At 40.8% G+C, this 20,959-nt stretch overlaps 1 protein-coding gene across 1 annotated transcript in view; it reads right to left on the minus strand.

Moving 5' to 3' along the window:
• Positions 1–1,585: 1,585 nt before the first annotated feature.
• Positions 1,586–20,959, minus strand: part of LOC127158225 (zinc finger protein 239) — a 30,709-nt gene continuing 11,335 nt past the window's right edge. The window contains exon 4 of the mRNA XM_051101374.1: positions 1,586–2,289. Within this exon, the coding sequence (XP_050957331.1) occupies positions 1,586–2,289 (704 nt within the window). The remainder of the gene's footprint in view (positions 2,290–20,959) is intronic.

Below are 20,959 nucleotides of genomic sequence, written 5' to 3' on the forward strand. Positions count from 1 at the left end.
ATTTATGACCTCACGGTTAGATTATTGTAATGCTTTATTGGGTGGTTGTTCTGCTCGCTTAATAAACAAACTCCAGCTGGTCCAAAATGCAGCAGCTAGAGTTCTTACTAGAACCAAAAAGTATGATCATATTAGCCCGGTTCTGTCTACACTGCACTGGCTCCCTATTAAACATCGTATAGATTTTAAAATCTTGCTAATTACTTACAAAGCCCTGAATGGTTTAGCTCCTCAGTACCTGAGCGAGCTCCTATCACATTATAGTCCCTCACGTCTGCTGCGTTCTCAAAACTCTGGCAATTTGATAATACCTAGAATATCAAAATCAACCGTGGGCGGGAGATCATTTTCTTATCTAGCGCCCAAAAAACCTGGAACAATCTACCCTACAATGTTCGGGACGCAGACACACTCTGTCAGTTTAAATCTAGATTAAAGACCCATCTCTTTAACCTTGCTTACACATAACAAATCCACATTCTTATAATTCAAATCCGTTAAAGGATTGTTAGGCTGCACTAATTAGGTCAACCGGAACCGGGAACACTTCCCATAACACCCGATGTACTCAGTGCATCGTCAGAAGAATGGCATCTACGCTAATACTAGTCTGTTTCTCTCTTATTCCGAGGTCACATTAACCACCAGATCCAGTCCGTATCCAGATCAGATGGTCACTGCAGTCCCCCGGATCCAGTCCGAACCCAGCCCAGATGGTGGATCAGCACCTAGAGACGACCTCTACAGCCCTGAATGTCAGCGGAGTCCACATCAACTAGATGAGCCCCAGAGACAGATCCACAGTGAAGACCACATCACCTAGACGGCTGTTGGCACAAGACCACGGGAACTTTTGGCCAGAGGAGAACTGGCCCCCGACTGAGCCTGGTTTCTCCCAAGGTTTTTTTTCTCCATTTGTCACCGATGGAGTTTTGGTTCCTTGCCGCTGTCGCCTCTGGCTTGCTTAGTTGGGGACACTTTCTCTTAACACAATATTGCATTTTATTTTATTGTTTTTGATTAACTACCTTTACCTATAATGTGAGTGTTTAATGTTGCCTTTGGCATTGTTGATGTACTGTTTCCTATTTAATACTGTACAGCCGCCTTGTCACAATTCTGTATTGTTAAAGGCGGTATATAAATAAAGGTGACTTGACTTGACTTGACTTAATCCTTTTTTATCTAAAGGCTGAAATGTGAGATTTACCATTTTATGAAACCTTTTTTAAAGCTTTATTTGAATATTTCAAACATGTTATTAGATAAACTGTTGTCAGTCATGTTGTCATTTAAAATCCATTTTTCTTACAAAAACACATCAATCTGCTTCAGGGGGCCTTTATTATGAGTTTTATTATGAAAGTCATAATAAAGTGTAATGACATAATTTGATAATGTTATATAACAGTGCAACTTTCAGTTGATCTGAATCTCACATATGAAACTGCTGATCTTGAAGATGAACTTGATTTACTGAAAAAAGTATAGATGATGTTTCTTTGTCCTGTCTCTTAGTCTGGCTGGTTATGACAGATTTTAGTGCTTGATGCAAAATTATGTCACATTTAGCAAGGTTGAAACCTCAGACTTGAAAGTGCTGGATATATATGATGTACTTACAGTGTTTTTTTTTTGTATGTTTGCATAAAGCTGATGAACGACTGAAACTCTTCCCACATGTGGTGCAGTGATACGGTTTCTCTCCGGTGTGGATCCTCTCATGAGCTTTTAGGACTTCTAAATGACTGAATCTCTTGTCGCAGTATGAACACATGTACGGTTTCTCTCCAGTGTGGACCCTCTGGTGCCGTTTCAAATGTTGAGCTGTAGTAAAAGTCTTCTCACACTCAAAGCACATATAAGCTTTTTCACCAGTGTGTGTTTTCTGATGTATTTTTAAATTAATCAGCCGTGAAAAACTCTTTCCACATAAAGAACATGAATATGGTTTCTCTTCTGAATGAACTGTCAGGTGATTCTTAAGGTTTGAAGCCCTCGAAAATGTTTTTCCACACTGATCACATTCATATGGTTTCTCTCCAGTGTGGACTCTCATGTGTTCCTTAATGTATGATGAATCTTTGAAACTCTTCCCGCACTGATCACATGTGAACGGTTTCTCTCCAGTGTGGATCCTCATGTGAACACTGAGCTTCATCTTGCATGTCAAACTCTTTCCACACTGAGTGCAGATGAAATTCTTCTTGTTTTTTTTCACTGGGTTTTCACTGGCTTTGCCATGATGATGTTTCTGCTCTTCACTCTCCTCATTTTCCTCCATCAGGTCTGAAATGAAAGAGTTACAATATTGTTATGAAAGTGTTACAAAATGTTACAATATAAACTAGATTAAAAAAAAAGTTGGCTTGAGAAAGCTGGACCAGAAAGTTTGAAACGTTTTAAAAAGTTTTAAATTTAATAGTTTTCAGTTTGAAATAGTTTTCAGTTTAAAGTAGTTTTAAAAGATTAAAGTTTGAATGCAGTCTGCCAGACAGATAGACAGACAGATAGATAGATAGATAGATAGATAGATAGATAGATAGATAATTCCCATGTTGTTAGTATGATTTTAACATTATTAGCAAGTTAATAGCATGTTGCTAGTCTGTTTCTAGCATGATTAGCATGTTACTAGCATGTTTCTAGCTTGATTAAGAAGTTCCTAGTATGTTGCTAGCATGTTTCTAACATGATTACCAAGTTGTTAGCATGTTTCTAGCATGATTAGCAGGTTGCTAGCATTTTTCTAACATGATTATCAAGTTGTTAGCATGTTTCTAGCATGATTAGCATGTTACTAACATGTTTCTAGCTTAAGTTCCTAGTATGTTGCTAGCATGTTTCTAACATGATTACCAAGTTGTTAGTATTGTGTATTTTTAAAATATATTATGCTATTTTACTCAATATGGTATTATTTTACTTAAACACGTAATGTATGGTCACAACAGTAATCTATGGAATGATTAAAATGCTTATTGTTACAATACTGGATGTCTTAACACAGACTAAGAGTCTCATGTGTATGCTGTCAGGCAGCACCGGTGATTTCCACTGGACCATACCAGTGAACTTAAGCTAACCTATGAACTTTGGGTGAATTCCAATATATGACAGATACATGTAAACAGGTTTGATGTATGTCCCATGTGACCATCTCCAACCAGTCGGAGATGGCGGAATAAAGGTTATTTTTAAAAATGGCTGATCTAGCCAAATTCCACCATTAAAAATGGGCCAGGTGGGCTAGTAATTAATTGTGGCGAACCAGACAGGCATAACCAATAAAAAAACGGAATTACCAATTTTGATGAGCATGGATAGGTATAAGAATGGATACCCGGACAGATGGGGGCTAGATACGGTGACCGTTGTCTCGGCTTTGTTGCTTTGTTCAATAAAGTCTTATTTTGACATCTGGAACTCTGCTTCTCGAGCTTCATTGACTTCATTGAGAAAATTCATCAACTTTGCTCCACAACATAACAATTGGCATCACGAACAGGATTGGCTTGAGGTCCGGCGTCGACAAGAGCCGTTGCGGGCAGAAGGCCTGGCTGACACGCAAACAAACCAAAAAGGCGCCAAAAACAAGGTAAGCAATTTTGCTTATTATTAGAATAAAGGATTGTTTGCGTGTTCTGCTAAGGCTAAACCTGTGATGGTAATCTGAGACAAGGGCTTCACCAAAAACGGATCTAAAGTATTGAGTTCAAGTTAACTGAAATGGAAAGTAAATGTAAAGTAAGCATAAATTAAGGAGTTCCAGATTTCAAAAGCCGCACATGCGAAAGATTGATAAAAGAGATTTGTGTGCATAAGAGGTGCACAGTGCCTAAGAGGGGCATCCCGTAAGAGCGACTTCCTAAGTGGAGGTGCCAAAGGGATACCAAAGGGGTACCAGGGAGCCGCTTGGAGGTTGGTTGAGCGTGGCCCTGGTGGGCTCCCACAGCAGAAGGGTTGCATGGACAGGTGTCTGCAGACTAGAAAGAGTTAAACCGTTAGTCTCTCTGTCCATTGTATGTCAAGAGCTCTGTGTGTGATGGTGCATTGAAGCGTTGGATGTTTGGCTAATCATTAACCGTGCTGGCTGCTCTGTGCTGTGTATGCTGTATATGTTATGTGTAAATGCTCTCTGGTTGAAGTGGAATGAAAAATCAACATAAGTATCTGAAAGAACAGTAAAGTAAAGATAAATACATTGAATGGAAAATAAAGAGTACATAAAAATCATACGAGTTGACAGAACAAAAAACATTCCAAAGAATTGGCTTTGTCGGTTATTTGGACACCATCCAAGTTGCCGACGCTGTGATCCAAATTGCGAAACCCAATTGTTAATAAAGAAAAGGTAAAAAGTGATTGATTTTTTCATTCCAAAAGAGAGAAAGTGAAACCAAGGCTGGTTGATCTTTCTACCCCTGTTGATCTCTGTGAGTGTTAGAGAGAGTGCGAGTCACATACATAGTCATACAGGTACAACACGCAGTGCAAAGTAATCCTAAACCGCTCCTTTGACTGTGCAAAAATTATAACCAAATAATTTATAAATAAGAATCTAAAATTTCCTGAAACATCAAAAAAAAATCAAAATTACAAATTACAAATAAAGTAAATCTAAATCTAAATACAGTACAATTTTAAATTATAAACACAATCTAAAATTTCTAAACAAGTACAATTTCAATTTTAAACAATCTAAATTTCCTAAACACAATCTTAAATAATAACATAAACAAAAACACCACAAATTATATTAAAAATATAACTAAAAAAATTTAAAACTAAGGTTTTTAATATGTATTGATATAGTGTAACAGCTGTGTATACAATATGCAAATTAAATGTAAAAATGGTATGTTTAAAGTGCATTTTGCCATATTAGCACCGCAATGTAAACACAGATCAGTGCAGGCAAAGTATATGAACAAAGTAGTGTAAACATATAACCAAAGTAATAAGCAATAATAAATACAATAATTCAGATATAATATAAAATATGACAGTTCTTAAATATAAATAAATATAATGTGAGTCCCTTTTGTTTATAATGATCCGGTAATGCTATAAGAGAAGTAAAACATGTTCTAATTCAGGACTACTATGGAAGGAGAAATGGAAGCATGTTTCGATTCAGGACTACTACAAAAGGGGAGTGGGGGCATGTTCTGGTTCAGTACTCGAATAGCCTGAGGATAGAAACTCCTCCTGAATCTTTCAGTTTTAACCCTAATGGTACGAAACCTTCCGCCTGATTGCAATAGTTGAAACAGTCCGTTACTAGGGTGGGATGAGTCCTTTAATGTCTGGACTGCTCTGGACCAACATCTCTTTGTGTAGATGTCCTGTAAAAAAAGGAGAACAGACCTGCAGCAGCATTCTGCCGCCCGGATCACTCTCTGAAGAGCTTTTCGGTCCTGAACACAACTATTCCCATACCATGATGTGATATTCTGTGTAAGGATGCTCTCCACAGCACCTGAATAGAAAGTCCTAAGGATCACTGGAGAAACCCTGAACTTCCTCAGTTGTCGAAGATGGTACAGGCGCTGCCTAGCCTTTTTAGACTGGACCTGGATGTGAACAGTCCATGTCAGATCAGAGGAGATGTGGACACCGAGATACTTAAAAGACGACACCTTTTCCACTGGAGCTCCGCTGATGATGAGGGGCTCATGACTTCACTGCTGTCTCCTTCTAAAGTCCACCACCAGCTCCTTAGTCTTGTGGACGTTCAGCTGGAGGTGGTTGTCCTGACACCATGATGCCAGGTTCTTCACCTAGTCCATGTACGCTGACTCATCATTGTTGGTGATGAAGCCCAACACCACTGTGTCATCAGCAAACTTCACAATGTTATTTGAGCTATGAGTAGCCACACAGTCAGAAGTGTAGAGGGAGTACAGCAGTGGAGAGAGTACGCATCCCTGTGGTGCTCCAATATTGGTGGTGATGCTGTCCGAGACACACCTACCCACCCTCACCACCTGAGATCTACAAGTGAGGAAGTCCAGCACCCATGCACACACACCGCTGTTTAGTCCTAGGTCCCTCAGTTTAGTGTACAATCTGCCTGGCACTATTGTATTGAACGCTGAACTATAATCTACGAACAGCAATCTAACGTAGTTACCTTGTAACTAGATGTAAGTCAACACACCTGCTAGCTGGTCAGCACAGCAGCGCAACAGACGGCCAGTGATTCCGTCTGGTCCCGCCGCTTTCCTGGTGTTCACCCTCTTCAGCGCCGCTCAAACGTCTTTCTCCGCTATGCTGAACGTGCGTTCCTTGGTAATGACGTCACAGTCCTCCGTTATCAGACTGTAATAGCGCTAGCCTCCTGGCTAACCTCGAAACGGGCGAAGAACTCGTTCAGCTCGTTGGCAAATGAAGAGTCGGCATTGATCATTTCAGTGTCTTTGGTTTTGTAGTCCGTAATGGTGCGCAAACCCTGCCACATACTCCGTGTGTCCCCCTGATGGAAGTGAGACTCCAGACGCTCCCGATACCGGCGTTTGGTGTCTCTCACTGCACGCCGGACGCCGTATGACGCCGCTTTATAGGCGCTCATATCGCTGGTTACGAGACCCGAGTTGTATGTGACGGTCCTGGCGTTTACTGCAGCGCGGATCGATCTATCCACCCACGGCTTCTGATTTGGGAACGTCCTGATTCTCACAGTAGGGATGATCGCCTCCGCTAGCATACTAACGAAGCTAACTGCTACATCCGTAAACTTGTTGACGTCATTCGCACTTGCCCAAAACATATCCCAATCTATGTCTTCGAGTGCATCCTGCAGCATAGCTTCTGATTGAGCAGACCAGCGTTTCACCTCCTTCGTGGCCACCTCTTCCCTGCATATGTGCTGTTTATACTGGGGAATAAGAAAAATAGCACTGTGGTCCGATTTGCCAAAAGCTGGCTGTGAAACAGCTTTATAACCCTGCTTGTGCTGTTTCAGTGAGCAGTGTTACAACCCTGCTAAAACTGAAAGTAAAGTACATTAAACCAACTACATTTGGAACATGAAACAAAACAATAACTAACGCGGCCGCGTAAAAAACTAAAAAAGAGTCTAGAGAGAAGGAGCTAGAGGCATCTGATTGACCATTTTTGCGCCTGTCTCATTCAAAATAGAATAAAATGTACAAGTTTGATGAATACTATGATGAACCAGATGTATCTATGACTGAAAAGGATCATCAGGATATTTCAGGAGACCTTAATAAGAACACGAGGCCTCCATAATCATTTTTGGCTGGAATCACAATTTCTTGATTTGGATGGACAGGTACAAAAATTGACAGAATACAGGAAAAATAATTTTCTTTGGAAATTGACCAAAATACTGAATTTGAATGAGATAGCATTTGAATGGCCAAGAATATCTTGGGAAGAGATTGTTCATAAACATATCACAATTCGGCAACTGGTAGATAAATTAGAAGTTCTTTGTGCTCCAGCATCCACACCGCTGGAAGCTGCATTAAATGTAGTTGAAATCCCAGTTGAGCCAGTAGTAGCACCCTATCTTAGGCGCAATTTGGAAGGTCTGTGCCCGGAGGGCGTTTTGGGAAACACAATCCTCAACAACATTCGTCTCAGATTGACAGCTGTCACACGAGAAGTGGCCTGGGCATCCAGAGTTCTGGTCAGGTCAGATGAGGCAGGAAATGTGCTGCCAATGTATGTGACCGGCAGGACATTGAGACGTTTGTTGGTGACGATTGTACTGAAAAATGAACCCCGATACATGCAGCATCTGTGGTTAGAAGTACACAGAGACCGGGAAAGAGCAGAAGTACAACAGCAGGAGTTGGTGCGATCACTGGTTAACCACTTCATGTAAAAAGAAAAAGACAATGGAGAATAAGGCAGATGTAAATAAGGGAAAGAAAAGGAGGGGTAGAAGGGGCAAACAAATTTTATCAAAACAGGAAAAAAGACTATTAATTGACTATATGGAGCCATTAAGTCCTAGATATTGTGTAAAAGATGAGTTGAACATCAGTGTATCAAAGATAGAAGGGTTTTGTATAAAGTTAACCCCATTTCTCACTTACTCAATTTGGGCAGGAGGAGTGACGGCTACAGGTCGCAAATTTCATGCAGGGAGACTGTGGAGTTTTGAGGCATTCAGCTTGGGAGAGAGCATCATCTGGATAAAAAGCAATCTTCTGAAGGAAGAACCAAAAGGCCTTGTGTTGCCCTTCAACTTATTGACAAGAAAGCATATTGTGATTATTTTAAAATATCTGAGACAATCTAATCAAATCTTATAAAAAGTGATAAGACATCAATTCTGATCTCCAAAGATGACAACTCCAGTAGAATTATTGGCCTCTAAAAACCCAGCCTGTAAAGAGGCAATAAGGGAACTCTCGAAAAAATGGGTAGAAAGAACAAAGAAATTGGCAACTAAATGGCCAGCAGGGGGAACATTTGACGTAGCAATGTGTAAAGAAATGGAGGTCTTGATAAAAAAATCACAAGGCCTATGATAAATCTGTAAAAAGAGAAAAGAAACGAGAACAAGAGTTAGGGGTACTTACCTTGTTTAAACAATATGGAATAAAATTATTAAAATTGGAAAAACAAGAAAAAGAGGCTAAAATTAATGAAACAAAAGAAGAAAGGCCACCTCCATATGCTCCTTCCTGCGATCAAGCTGCAAGCCAAATGCCTTTAGTACAGGGAACAATAGATATAAAGGGGCCAATGGAATTTGAAGGATATGTACAAGAAACTACTGAAACTGAAAGGGATAAACAAAGCTGCAAGGATGAATCGGTGAGAGCGGCAGACAATAGGAGAAAAAGACATACACACACAGACATGAGGGAGGGGCTGGCATCATATGAGGAGAGAACATCAACACCAGTGCTGCAGTCAAGACAAAAAGAAAGAGAAAGAACAACCCACAAGGTGGAGTTAAGAGGGGCCAAGGAACACAGAGAGGAGGAGCAAACAGGTGAGCTGTATTCACGTCAACGCTTGGCAGAAATGCTCAAAGAAATGGAGGACTGCTATAAACGTGAGGTATCAGCTCCTGAAGACTTGGAAAGCTGTCAAACGGAAGAGCCTGAAGCTGTAGCTGAAGGAACAGTGACACCTGCTGATCCTTTCCTGATAACTCTGAATGAGATGGAAGAAAGGGCCAACAGAACAAGGGAAAGGATTCAAGAGTCAATTGACTTATTAAAACAGAAGATGGAAGAATCAGAAATTGACAGTGAACCATTGCTGTTACGTTCAAGCCCACGTAATTGGGTCCAAAAGAAGAAGTACAAGCAAGTATCAGGGACACTGCTTTTGCAAGATATAAAATACCCTGATGATTTACTCCAAACCCTTCAGCCACAAAGACAAAGAACAGAAGAAAAACACATGTCAGAAAGGGTATCTAGAAGAGATGAACAACCAATGACTGAATGTCCAATCCTCATCAAGCAAGGCCATGCCCAGTACATACCTTGGGCAAGTCAAGACCTAGATACCCTGGTTTCTCGCTTACCAGATATCCATGAAGGTGCTGGAAAATGGATCAGAACATTCGAAGAAGAAACAACTGGAAAACTTCTGGCCCTGGGTGACATTAAAGCCCTGCTTGCTAAGTGCCTAGGGGCCTCCAAGATGAACGATGTTCTCAAACAATCTGGTCTCCTCCAAGCAGTAGACAGACCTCAAGCAGATGGAGTCTCATTTGACAAACATCGACGTGACATCTGGAAGACATTGAGAACTGAGTATCCAATGCAGACTGACCCAGGCTTTCTGAAAGGGGAGCCAATGGGAGAAGCTGAGAACCCCACTACCTATATCCAAAAACAGCTAAGGCGCTGGAAAGAAGAACTAGAAAGAGATCCAGAACAGGACAAAGTGGTGACGGCACTTTTTAGGACCGCCATTGTGGAAGCCATGCCTTCAGCAGTGAAAGCAAAGCTGGAGGACGTGGTGGGTCTAAACTCAAAGTCACACAAAGAGTTCAGAGACCATGTGGTCCATGCTGTGGAGCAGTACAGAAGACAAGAGCTGAAGGTCAAGAACCAGGAAAAAGAGCTCCAAAGGAAGTTGACTCAGCTGCAACTTGAGGAGCTAATTAACAAGAAGAAGAAGGTTCAGGCGGTACAAAAAGAAGACCAGCCAGCCGTAATGGCACCTGTCAATGCTCCAATACCTGTCAATCCATCTGCTACAGTGAATGCACTAGCACCAGCAAGTCAGACTACAGCAGCACAAGCACCACCTGCTGGACAAGTTACACCACAGGGCCCAGCACCAGTTGTCATATATCTCAAGCCAGAACAGTCAAGCAACAGAAACTGGAACAGACAACAGCAACAAGGAGGGCGTGGCAGAGGAAGATTCAACAACAATCAACAAAGAGCTGGTGGCCCACCAGGAGTGTGTTGGGGATGCAATCAACCTGGTCACAACAGGAGAGACTGCCCTATCAATCCTTGGCAACAGAACCAACCAATGGCCCCAGGAGTCAACTATGGACAACAACAAGTGCAAGCTCAAGTCCTAGGCCCTGTCAACCCATGGCGTGGGCCTGAACAAGGTTATTAGGGCTGCCCAGAGAATCCTACGGGGAGGAATCAGCTTCCAATGATAACATATGATGCTGATCAAGAACCAATGCTGCAAGTAAAAATAGAAGGCAAACCTATTTCTTTACTTCTCGATACAGGGGCCACATTCTCATGCTTAAATCCAATATATGCCTCACACCTCCCCATGTCCGGAAAATACATGAAGACAGTAGGATTCTCAGGGGTAACACAGCTACTTCCCATGACGGCCCCTGTAAGCATAAGCCTGAAAGACATTGAAATAAGAATACCAATATTAGTCTCAGAACATACACCTGTCAATTTGCTGGGCAGAGACGCCATATGCAAACTAAAGATGCAGATATGGTGCACCCCAGAAGGAATATATATAGATGAAAGGGCAATCACACAAATGAATGTCTCTACATTTCAACCAACACCATGTGCTAATATATATTGGTTAGGTGATCTAAAAGAAGATGTAGAAAAAACACTTAGCAAATGGGGAAAATATATAAGGAACAACTCTGTGAACCAAGTCTACCAAAAACTGAATTTCATTGTACTATGAAGTATGATGAAAGCAAAGACCCAGACTTTGAAAAAAGATGGTTAGCAGACACAAAAGGGTTGAAAATCCCTATGATTTCACAATATATAGTAGTAGGGCCAAAAGGAGCAGCTCTGCAGGTAGACAGGGAAAAATTCATTGATGAATGGTTTGAGGTATCACATTCAGTTCCCCATGTCACATTGTATGTAAATAAGGGCTGTACTTCTAAAGATTTAGGTCCTATGATGAAAAAAGCAGAGAGAAACAAGTGGGAAGCTACAGAGAATCCTCTAATATTCCAATCAGCAGATGAGGCATATCTCAAAATCTTGTGTGCCACCCCTATGATGGGTACTCCCAGGATGATTGTAAACACAAAAACTGAGTCCCCACAGGAAGACAATGAAACAAAGCAAACTGAATTGTTAAAAGAAATGGAAAAACAAGTACCACCTGAATTATGGTCTCAGCATGACACAGATGTAGGGCTAGTAAAATCAGCCAATCCAGTAAGAATAGCTCTTAGATCTGGAGCCAAGCCCCCCAGGAAAATGCAGTACCCTTTGAGACAAGAAGCAGAAGAAGGGATCAAAAAGACCATTGAAGGGTTGATGAAATCAGGAGTGCTTGTTGAAACCACTAGTTATTGTAACACCCCAATATTGCCAGTAGCTAAGGCAGACAAATCAAAATGGCGCTTGGTGCATGATTTGAGAGCAGTGAATGAGGTTGTGGAAGACTGGCCTGCAGAAGTTCCAAATCCACATATGCTACTAACCAATGTTCCATCTGCTGCTAACTATTATACAGTGATTGATCTTTGTTCCGCCTTTTTCAGTGTTCCCTTAGCAGAAGAGAGCAGACCTCTGTTTGCATACACCTACCAAGGTAAAAAAACTCACTTACACGAGAATCAGGCATGAAAATGGGTCAGGGGTGAAAAAGGTGAGAAGGGTGCTCGAGGGGTGATGTGGCCTCTGATGAGGCCGGGAGGTGGGGGGACTCCCACAGAATAAATATTACGGCCTCATTAGGGGACATGCTGTAACTTAACTTATTTATTCTTCCATCATGATTGACAGCCAAGTTTTTTATTTGTTTGTTTTTTTGGGCAAAGAAATCAACCTAATAAGTGTTTTCTACAATTATCGAAAAACATACCATCAACCATAAATGCTATTTGCTATTGCAGACAGAACATGCCAGAAAAAAACATGTTTGATAAAAGTTTCCCTTTGCCAATTTTACAGTAGCCAAATAAGTTGAATGGAATAATAAGCCAAGCACAGGTTCTGAAAAAATACTGTATTGACATTTGTCTAAAGACATATGAAATAGAGCTGCATCATTCTGCCCTAACACACTCATACTGCAAAAATAATGTTTGTATTAGTGTTAACGATACTTTAGCAGTAACTGTAACTTACTCTCTTAAGGGTACGTTCACATGAAGCGTCTAAAAACGCGTGGAAAACGCGAGGCTCGTCGCTTCCTCCACCAATTTCAAAGCGCAATTTCTGTAGCGTCTGCTGTTACTAGGCAACCATGAAGGCGCTGTCAGTTACAAAAACATTTCTGCTTTGGATTTTAAACTGCGTGGCTCCATTGAAAATAAATAGCTTGCGCGCACAAAACGCGCTGCATGTGAACGGCGACTAAGACTTTGGTGACACATACACACCACAAAATTAAATTGTGGATCTCGCCCCTGTCGTCTTCTCCCACGCGGATTGTCCCGCAGGAAGAAATGGCGCCCTGGATGTCAGTGGATGGCGCGCACGGTCTACGAACGCGGAACGCATTTGAAATGGCTCAAATCCACTTTATATTAAGTTTTAATTAATCAATAAATACCATCCAAGACCCCTCCCCCCTCAAAAAGAATTTCTCATCGGATCTACACGATTCACGTGGGTTACCTGTTTTGGCTTCAAAACGGTGAATTTCGCCGAAAGGTGAGGGATTTTCATGCCTGGAGAATGCCTCAGGGCTTCAAACACTCACCTCATGTGTTTAATCAAGTACTAAGGGAAGACCTTAGTGATCTTAGGCTAGACAGCACATTGATACAGTACGTAGATGATTTATTGATTTGTTCGACAACTTTGGAACAGTGCCATCAAGACTCAATTAAAGTACTCACTAAATTGGCTGAGGGGGGGACACAAGGCCTCTAAAGAAAAACTGCAATATTGCCTTCCACAAGTTGAATACTTAGGATGCACAATTTCACATGGGATGAAAGCAATTTCACCCAGCCAATTAGAGGGCATTAGTAAAGCGCCAAAGCCACAAACAGTGGGTCAAATGATGACCTTTTTGGGAATGACAGGATTTAGTGCAGATTGGATTGAGGATTATGCCATTAAAACAGCTACCTTAAGATCACTGATGAAACAAGTAGGCCATCAAAATCTTAGAGCTCTCCTAATATGGACAACTGATGCACTAGTAGCCTTCGAATCATTGAAAAAAAGAGTTACAGAATGCTCCTGCCCTGACCACACCTATGTATGACAAACCATTCCATTTGTATGTAGCAAACAGAAAAGATGGCTATGCTTCTGCAGTACTAATGCAAGAAACTTGTAGTGGAAGGAAAAAACAACCAATTGCCTATTATTATAGCACTAAACTAGACAATGTAGCTGAAGGCTATCCTCCATGTTATCAGCAAGGCTTAGCTGCAGTGTATTTTGCATATGAGAAAGCTTCTACTATAACTATGGGCTACCCAGTCATAATATACACACACCATAAAGTAGCAGAACTATTGGAACAGGGGAAATTTGTCCTGACCACTGATCTATATATATGACTGGATCGCTCATTGCGTTCTAAACTGCCGTCAGGCAGTGAAGCCACCGGAAGTGTTCGATCCGCCATCTTACTATTCCCTACCGACAGAGAGCACCATTGACTCACAGCGAAACCGCTGACCTAAAATCACCCGATTTTAAGTGTATCAGTCACACAGGACTAGTTTTTATGATATGTGTATGTAAATTAATTTTTACTTAAAATCTTATCTGCAGTGTTTATCGTCTTTTCGAGCAGGATAAGCAATGTTTTGAAATCGTTCAGGTGGGTGTGTCAGCTGCGCACTTGCCGACGTTTTGATCAGACACAAAATATATTTCTTAACGTAAGGAATTATGCAGGAAATAGTAAACATGAACATATATCTGGAATTAGTATCTGAAATTGATTCGAATATACAATAAATAATACAAGCATGTTATATTGCTCTATGCTGTATTGAAATTAAAATCTTGGAAATAAAGGTTGATGTCTTTAAATCCGTACCAAATGTAATTAGTCAGCGTTATTTCTCCAAGTTATGATGTGCATATTTTAATGTCCCTAAGTGAGCAACATCTATTTTAAACTCTTAAAGATCGCGCAAATTCTATTATATTAAGTGCCTTAAATTACATTTATCTGACTATAACACTACCTGACTTTCCTCAGTTTCGTCAATGAAAATAGTCTGAAACAAAGTCACTACTAAGCCGTATCTCTATTCAAACACAGCTGTGTTCCGTTTATGAATGAACAGGCGTTTTTAAACGAATCTGAGTCATTGATTCAATTACCCATTCATAAAGAGAGTGGCTTCATTCCGATAAAATCAGTGACTTAACTGACAGTTTTAGTTTCATTTTTAAAGTTTCATTTTCATTTTATCTTTTTAGTTATTTAAATCATTTTAAAATGTTATATTTAACATTTTTGCATTATTAACGTTTATTATTAACATTTATCTCAACATGAATGTTATGTAGGCTGAATTAAACGTTTAAATCATTAACTGCTTCAGAATGATGTTAAGGAAATCATTGTTGAAACATGCATTTATCCTGTAACGTTACGAATAAAAACACTATAACAAAACAGCACAAACAATTATTAACTGTGCAAGGCAAATTCTATGTATACAAAGCATAAATCTTTTAGTTTTCAGAATGAGCATTTTGTCATTTGTAAACATGGTGAACGTCCGATGTTTATCATGTTCATGATGTTCGCTACTGCAATGTATATTTTTAATAAGCAGAGCGAATTCCCGACATTAAACAATAACCGTTTACATGCTTAGGACGTTTGCGTTGTGAGTACAGCAAAGTACAGTGAGACGTCAGATATGAAAACGCTGACTTGTTAGGTGATGTTTTCTCATTAAAGTCGTATTATTTCCTATTCATTCAATAGAATGTTTGCGAGTACTAGGGAATAGCAATATGGCGGCGTAGTGGCTTCACTTCTATGACGTCATGAGCTATCCAGTTCTCTATTATAGATCAGTGGTCCTGACCCCCTCTAGGTGTATAGCATACTCAACATTGCTGACCTTTCCAGACATTACAATAAAAAGATGTGCCACAGTTAACCCGGCTAACTTCATACCACTACAGGATGAAGGCACACCGCATGAATGTGTAGCTGATTCCCTAGCTTTCACTAGATTAAGACCAGACTTAGAATCAACACCGATTCCTAACACACATGTTGATTATTTTGTGGACGGTTCATGTTTTAGAGATCATTTGGGGAATCATGCTGGATTCGCCATTGTGAAGCGTACTGATAATGATTTTGTTCCAGTTGTGGTGCAGCATTGTGAACAACCATGTTCGGCACAACTGGCAGAGCTGAAGGCTCTCACTGAAGCCTGTAAATTAGCTAAAGACTTAACTGTAAATATTTACACAGACTCTGCATATGCACATGGCGTTTGCCATCTCTTTGGAGCAGTGTGGAAGCAAAGAGGCTTCAAGAAAAGTGACGGCACACCTGTCCAGCATGATGATCAGATAATTGACTTAATATCAGCTATGATGTATCCAAAAAGGTTGGCCATCATTAAATGTCAAGCACACAAGAAAGGCAATGACTTTGTAGTAAGGGGCAATAATGCAGCAGATCAATATGCTAGACAAGCTTCTGGCTGTAAAACAGCAATAATGGCTCCCTCTGTTCTGATTCAACCTCAACCTCAATTGGCAGATGTTACACGTATGCAACAACAAGCCACACCATATGAAATTAGTGTGTGGCAACAGAGAGGAGCAACACGAGATGCAAATGGACTTTGGAGGTCTCACGAAGGCCACATGATTGCTCCTACACCATTGCTTACAATCCTGATCTCTGACGCGCATGGTTTTGACCATTGCGCGAAGGGGGAAGTGATTAGAAAAATAAAGCGGCAAGGTTATTGGTCGCCTTATTTACAAGCAATGGTGGATGAGTATCTATCTGAATGTGAAGTGTGTGCTCAAAATAATGTCAGAAAAGGGACATCTACTCCAATTGGCCATATACCAGTCCCAGAAGGTCCATTCAAACATCTAGTAATGGACTATGCAGACATGATAAGATCGGTTAGAGGAAAAAGATATTTACTGGTAATAATTGACAGATTTAGCAGGTGGGTGGAAGCAGTTCCATCAGCAGATCAAGGAGCCCAAACAGTGATCAAATTTCTAACAAGAGAAGTGATTCCAAGATTTGGTATACCATCCCAGATCAGTTCAGACAATGGGTCAGCTTTCATTCAAAGAACAGTAAAGACAGTAATACAACAATTGAGGATAAAACAAAGGCTAGGCTGCATCTACAGACCGCAATCTCAAGGTATCGTAGAACGGGTTAACGGGACTCTAAAAGCAAAACTGAACAAGATTTGTGCTGATACAAAGTTGAACTGGGTAGATGCTTTACCTCTTGCGTTAATGAGCTACCGTATGCAAACCAATAGAGTAACAAACTTGACTCCACATGAAATGCTGACTGGCAGACCAATGCCAGTCCCATATTTGAGGGGCCCATACGAGGGACCGCCTCTGGAACAATTACAAATGGAATTGAGAGCATACATGAAGCAATTAACAGCTATTCATGAAGCTATTAATGCTCAAGAGCAAAATAGAGGCCCGAGGGAGGAAGAAGAGACTCCCTGCCCTGTACAGCCTGGGGATCAAGTGTATCTGAGGGTTTTTAGGCGTAGGTGGAATGAACCAAGAAGAGAAGGTCCCTATACTGTTGTAAGAGCAACCCCAACAGCAGTACAGGTAGAAGGAAGCACTACTTGGTATCATTTAAACCATTGCACTAGAGTGCCCAGATTAAGACCCAGAAGGCGAGAAGAACAACCAGAAATTGATGATGAGGGTGATGCTGAACAAGCAGAGTCCCCAGAAAGGGAGCAAAGCCCTGAAACCCATGATTCTGAGGAAAGGGAAGATAGTAATATTGATGCACCTCATTTTAGGGGAGCAGAACAAGCTGGAGCAGGAGAACTGCCCGAAGATGAAATGCTGCCTGCAGACACAGAACAGGAAGGACAGGGAGAGACTGATCCTGGTCCTAGTACTGGTATACCTGCTGACACAATTGCCCAAGATTCAGGGCAACCCACAGACCCCATTGAGCCAAGACCCTCTACTAGTGCCCAAGCCAGATATCCACCTGATGAATTCCTCACACTTGATCCAGCTACCATCGCTGACCTATTTCTTTGATATGACTGAAGAGATTCCAGGTATTTATGCAAACAAACATCCTAAAAAGAGGTAAGTAAGATGGTTGCGTAATGATGAAAATGACACCTTAATCCATGACATGGAAACATACCTACAAAAAGAAGGGCTGTTAGATGCAGCCCATCATAATGATTGGTTCAAATGGGCAGAATACACAGCAAAAGAAGCAGGAATGATAAATTGTGTGCTTTGTTCCCCATCTCCCCTCAAGAAACTTATCGTTGTACCAAGTCCATATGACTACATGCACTGTGGTAAATTTTATTCAAAGTATTGTGATAATGTTACTGGAAAAGTGTACCCCTATTGCCCATCAGAATGTTTGACCATGCTTGGGAACAAAGACTTCCATCGATTCTATAGACAGCCAGGGTGGGGGGATGAGTGTCAACGAATGGATATAAGAATTGACATTAAGAAAAGAGAAACCCCAGTTGCCTACATGATTGATCGCACATTGGAATATGAGTGTTTTAACAAATCAAAAGGGAAACATGACATGGGAAAATTCAAAGGGAATTGTGTTGTAATTTGGCATCTGGATCAGGAAATGTATTATGATTCAAAAGTGTTAAAATCATTCAGCTTGATCTATGCTACAGCCACTGTAAAAACGAATATGACAATCATAACGACCAAAGACAATTGTACAGAAGCAACAATTAGTTTTCCCCAAATTCGTACTATGGAAGACCAGTCAGAAGCAGTGGCTGACTACTATTGGGTGTGTGGGGGAAAAAGATTAAGAGCAACACTGCCAAAAGATTGGAAAGGTATTTGTACTAGAGTAAGATTGCTACAAGGGATAACAATGATTGAGGGTGACTTAAATGAGATTAAACAGCCCCAACCAAAAAGACACAGAGTAAAAAGAGCCTATGAAACAGACCCAAATGTGTACTTAGACTCAATTGGCCAACCAAGAGGAATCCCACAAGAGTATAAAGCCAGAGATGAAGTAAAGTCTGGATTTGAATCCATACTTGTATGGATAACCCCGAATAAGAACACAGAATGGATAAACTATATCTATTACAATCAGCAGAGATTCATTAACTACACTGATGATGCATTAAAAGCCCTGGGAGAACAATTAGGTCCTACAAGTAAAATGGCCTGGCAAAACAGACAAGCACTGAACTGGCTGTTAGCTGAGAAAGGAGGTGTTTGTGTAATGTTCGGTGCTGATTGTTGCACTTATATTCCAAATAATACAGCCCCAGATGGATCTTTCACCAGAGCAATGGAGAAACTGAAAAACCTGAGAGATGAAGTGACTGAGAACGCTGGAACGGACATGCATACGTGGGAATGGTTTGACTCACTTTTTGGGGCTTGGGGAGAATGGTTGACTAAAGTGGGAATCATAATGGCTGTTGCTATTGTTGTATTTCTTTTGCTGTTCTGTTGTGTTGTGCCTTTTCTCAGATCAATGCTGGCCAGTGCTGCAGCCAAACAGATGATCAATGTGTCAGTAAAGCCATCAGGAGTTGACATTGGGTGTACCAGCGTACATACAGTGGGTCCTGGACTGGATGAGCTGGACGAAATTGTGTAAAACCTTCCCAAAAGAACAATAGAGTGGTAGGGAAGGGGTGCCATTTATTTTCATTTTTTATTTTTACATTTTATTGTAACTTTTGATAGAGAGGGAGTTAGTGTTCTCTTTGTATTTTTCTTTGTATTATGTAGCATTCTTAGAGTATAAGGATAGAGTAGGCAGGAAGTTAGAGGGTGTTATGTATTTTACTTTGGCATATGCCCCTTCCTGAAGTCATTTAGTTTGTCTTTGAATCATGTATTATTGTGTCATTTATTCTTTTCATAAATCAAATGTAAACTGTGATTACTTTTTGGGAAGAGAGGGGACGCAGAAGGTCATAAGCAGGTCATTGTCCGTGGTACGAGACAATGCAACCAGAGAAAGGGGACGATATGGAAAGAATGTATTTTTTTACTTATTCTTTTGAATTATCTAACATATATTATCAGTATATAGTATGTTTCCTTTTTAACACTGGGAAAGTAAAGAAGCAAAAGAAAGGACCGACGAGCACATCAGTGCTTAGCAACAAGAGTAGATTCAACTGGAGGTTTAAAAACCCACTATCTACTCCAACACCAGATAGTGCTAGAAGGCAATGCGATCTGCCTGAAGGCTCCTCTGGCAGCGATGGACTGTGTAACCAGATAGCGCTCCAGGCTACCAGGAATGTCTGGAGTTCCTCTGGCACCGAAGGATAAACCAGTGCATTATACATTTCTCTGAATTTATTAAGTATAACCATTTGACTAATCATTCATGTATTCTACATAACCATGACAACCATGGGCAAGGCTAAGACATTTCACGCACATGCTTTGATACATAATGTTGAGTTATTGTTTACGGACCCCCAGGATTGTATAGATAGGGAAGCGGATTCTTTTACTCTTTCCTAGTCAATTGTGGGAAGAGATGTTTGGGTCTGACTTCCTCTGGAGTGCAACATTATGAAGAAGCCATTTGATAAGAGGAATTGACGGACCGATATTGGTCTAAGGATGGATAGAAGAAAGCAGAGGTGGACTCATGGTGTTGCACTCTGGGTAAAGGGCTTAGAGGTGAGACTTGGTAAAGTCTCAGAGGGGGGAATTATATTGTGTATTTTTAAAATATATTATGCTATTTTACTCAATATGGTATTATTTTACTTAAACACGTAATGTATGGTCACAACAGTAATCTATGGAATGATTAAAATGCTTATTGTTACAATACTGGATGTCTTAACACAGACTAAGAGTCTCATGTGTATGCTGTCAGGCAGCACCGGTGATTTCCACTGGACCATAGGGTTGGGCATCGAGAACCGGTTCCAACTTGGAACCGTTAAAAAAATAACGATGCCATTGGAATTGTTTAGAAAATTTGTTTTCGATTCCGATCATCGGTTCCAAACACGCAAGTTTTGGTTTCCATTGTGGCCACCGTATTTCCGGAAGTGCTTGCTGCGCGCTTGTTCAGTTGCAGCTATGGAGCACGGTAAGCGGCGCTCAAAAGTGTGGCTTTATTTCACACTAAAAAAGCCTGGGTCGGCACAGTGCAACACATGTGACAAAATGATATCTTGCACGGGAGGATGCACTACGAATATGACGAAACACCTACGCCTGCATGATGTACAAATTAAGGAGTGTAGCGTGTTTGACGTGCTGCGCAGGTCCACTGTCTCGTCCTCCTCGGGCAACCCTGCGCTAACCAACGTTAGTAACGTTACCTCGTCACAACAATCAGGTAAGTGATTGTAGTTTAACAA

This window comes from Labeo rohita, unplaced genomic scaffold (assembly GCF_022985175.1).
Source record: "Labeo rohita strain BAU-BD-2019 unplaced genomic scaffold, IGBB_LRoh.1.0 scaffold_140, whole genome shotgun sequence".
Taxonomy (NCBI): Eukaryota; Metazoa; Chordata; class Actinopteri; order Cypriniformes; family Cyprinidae; genus Labeo; species Labeo rohita.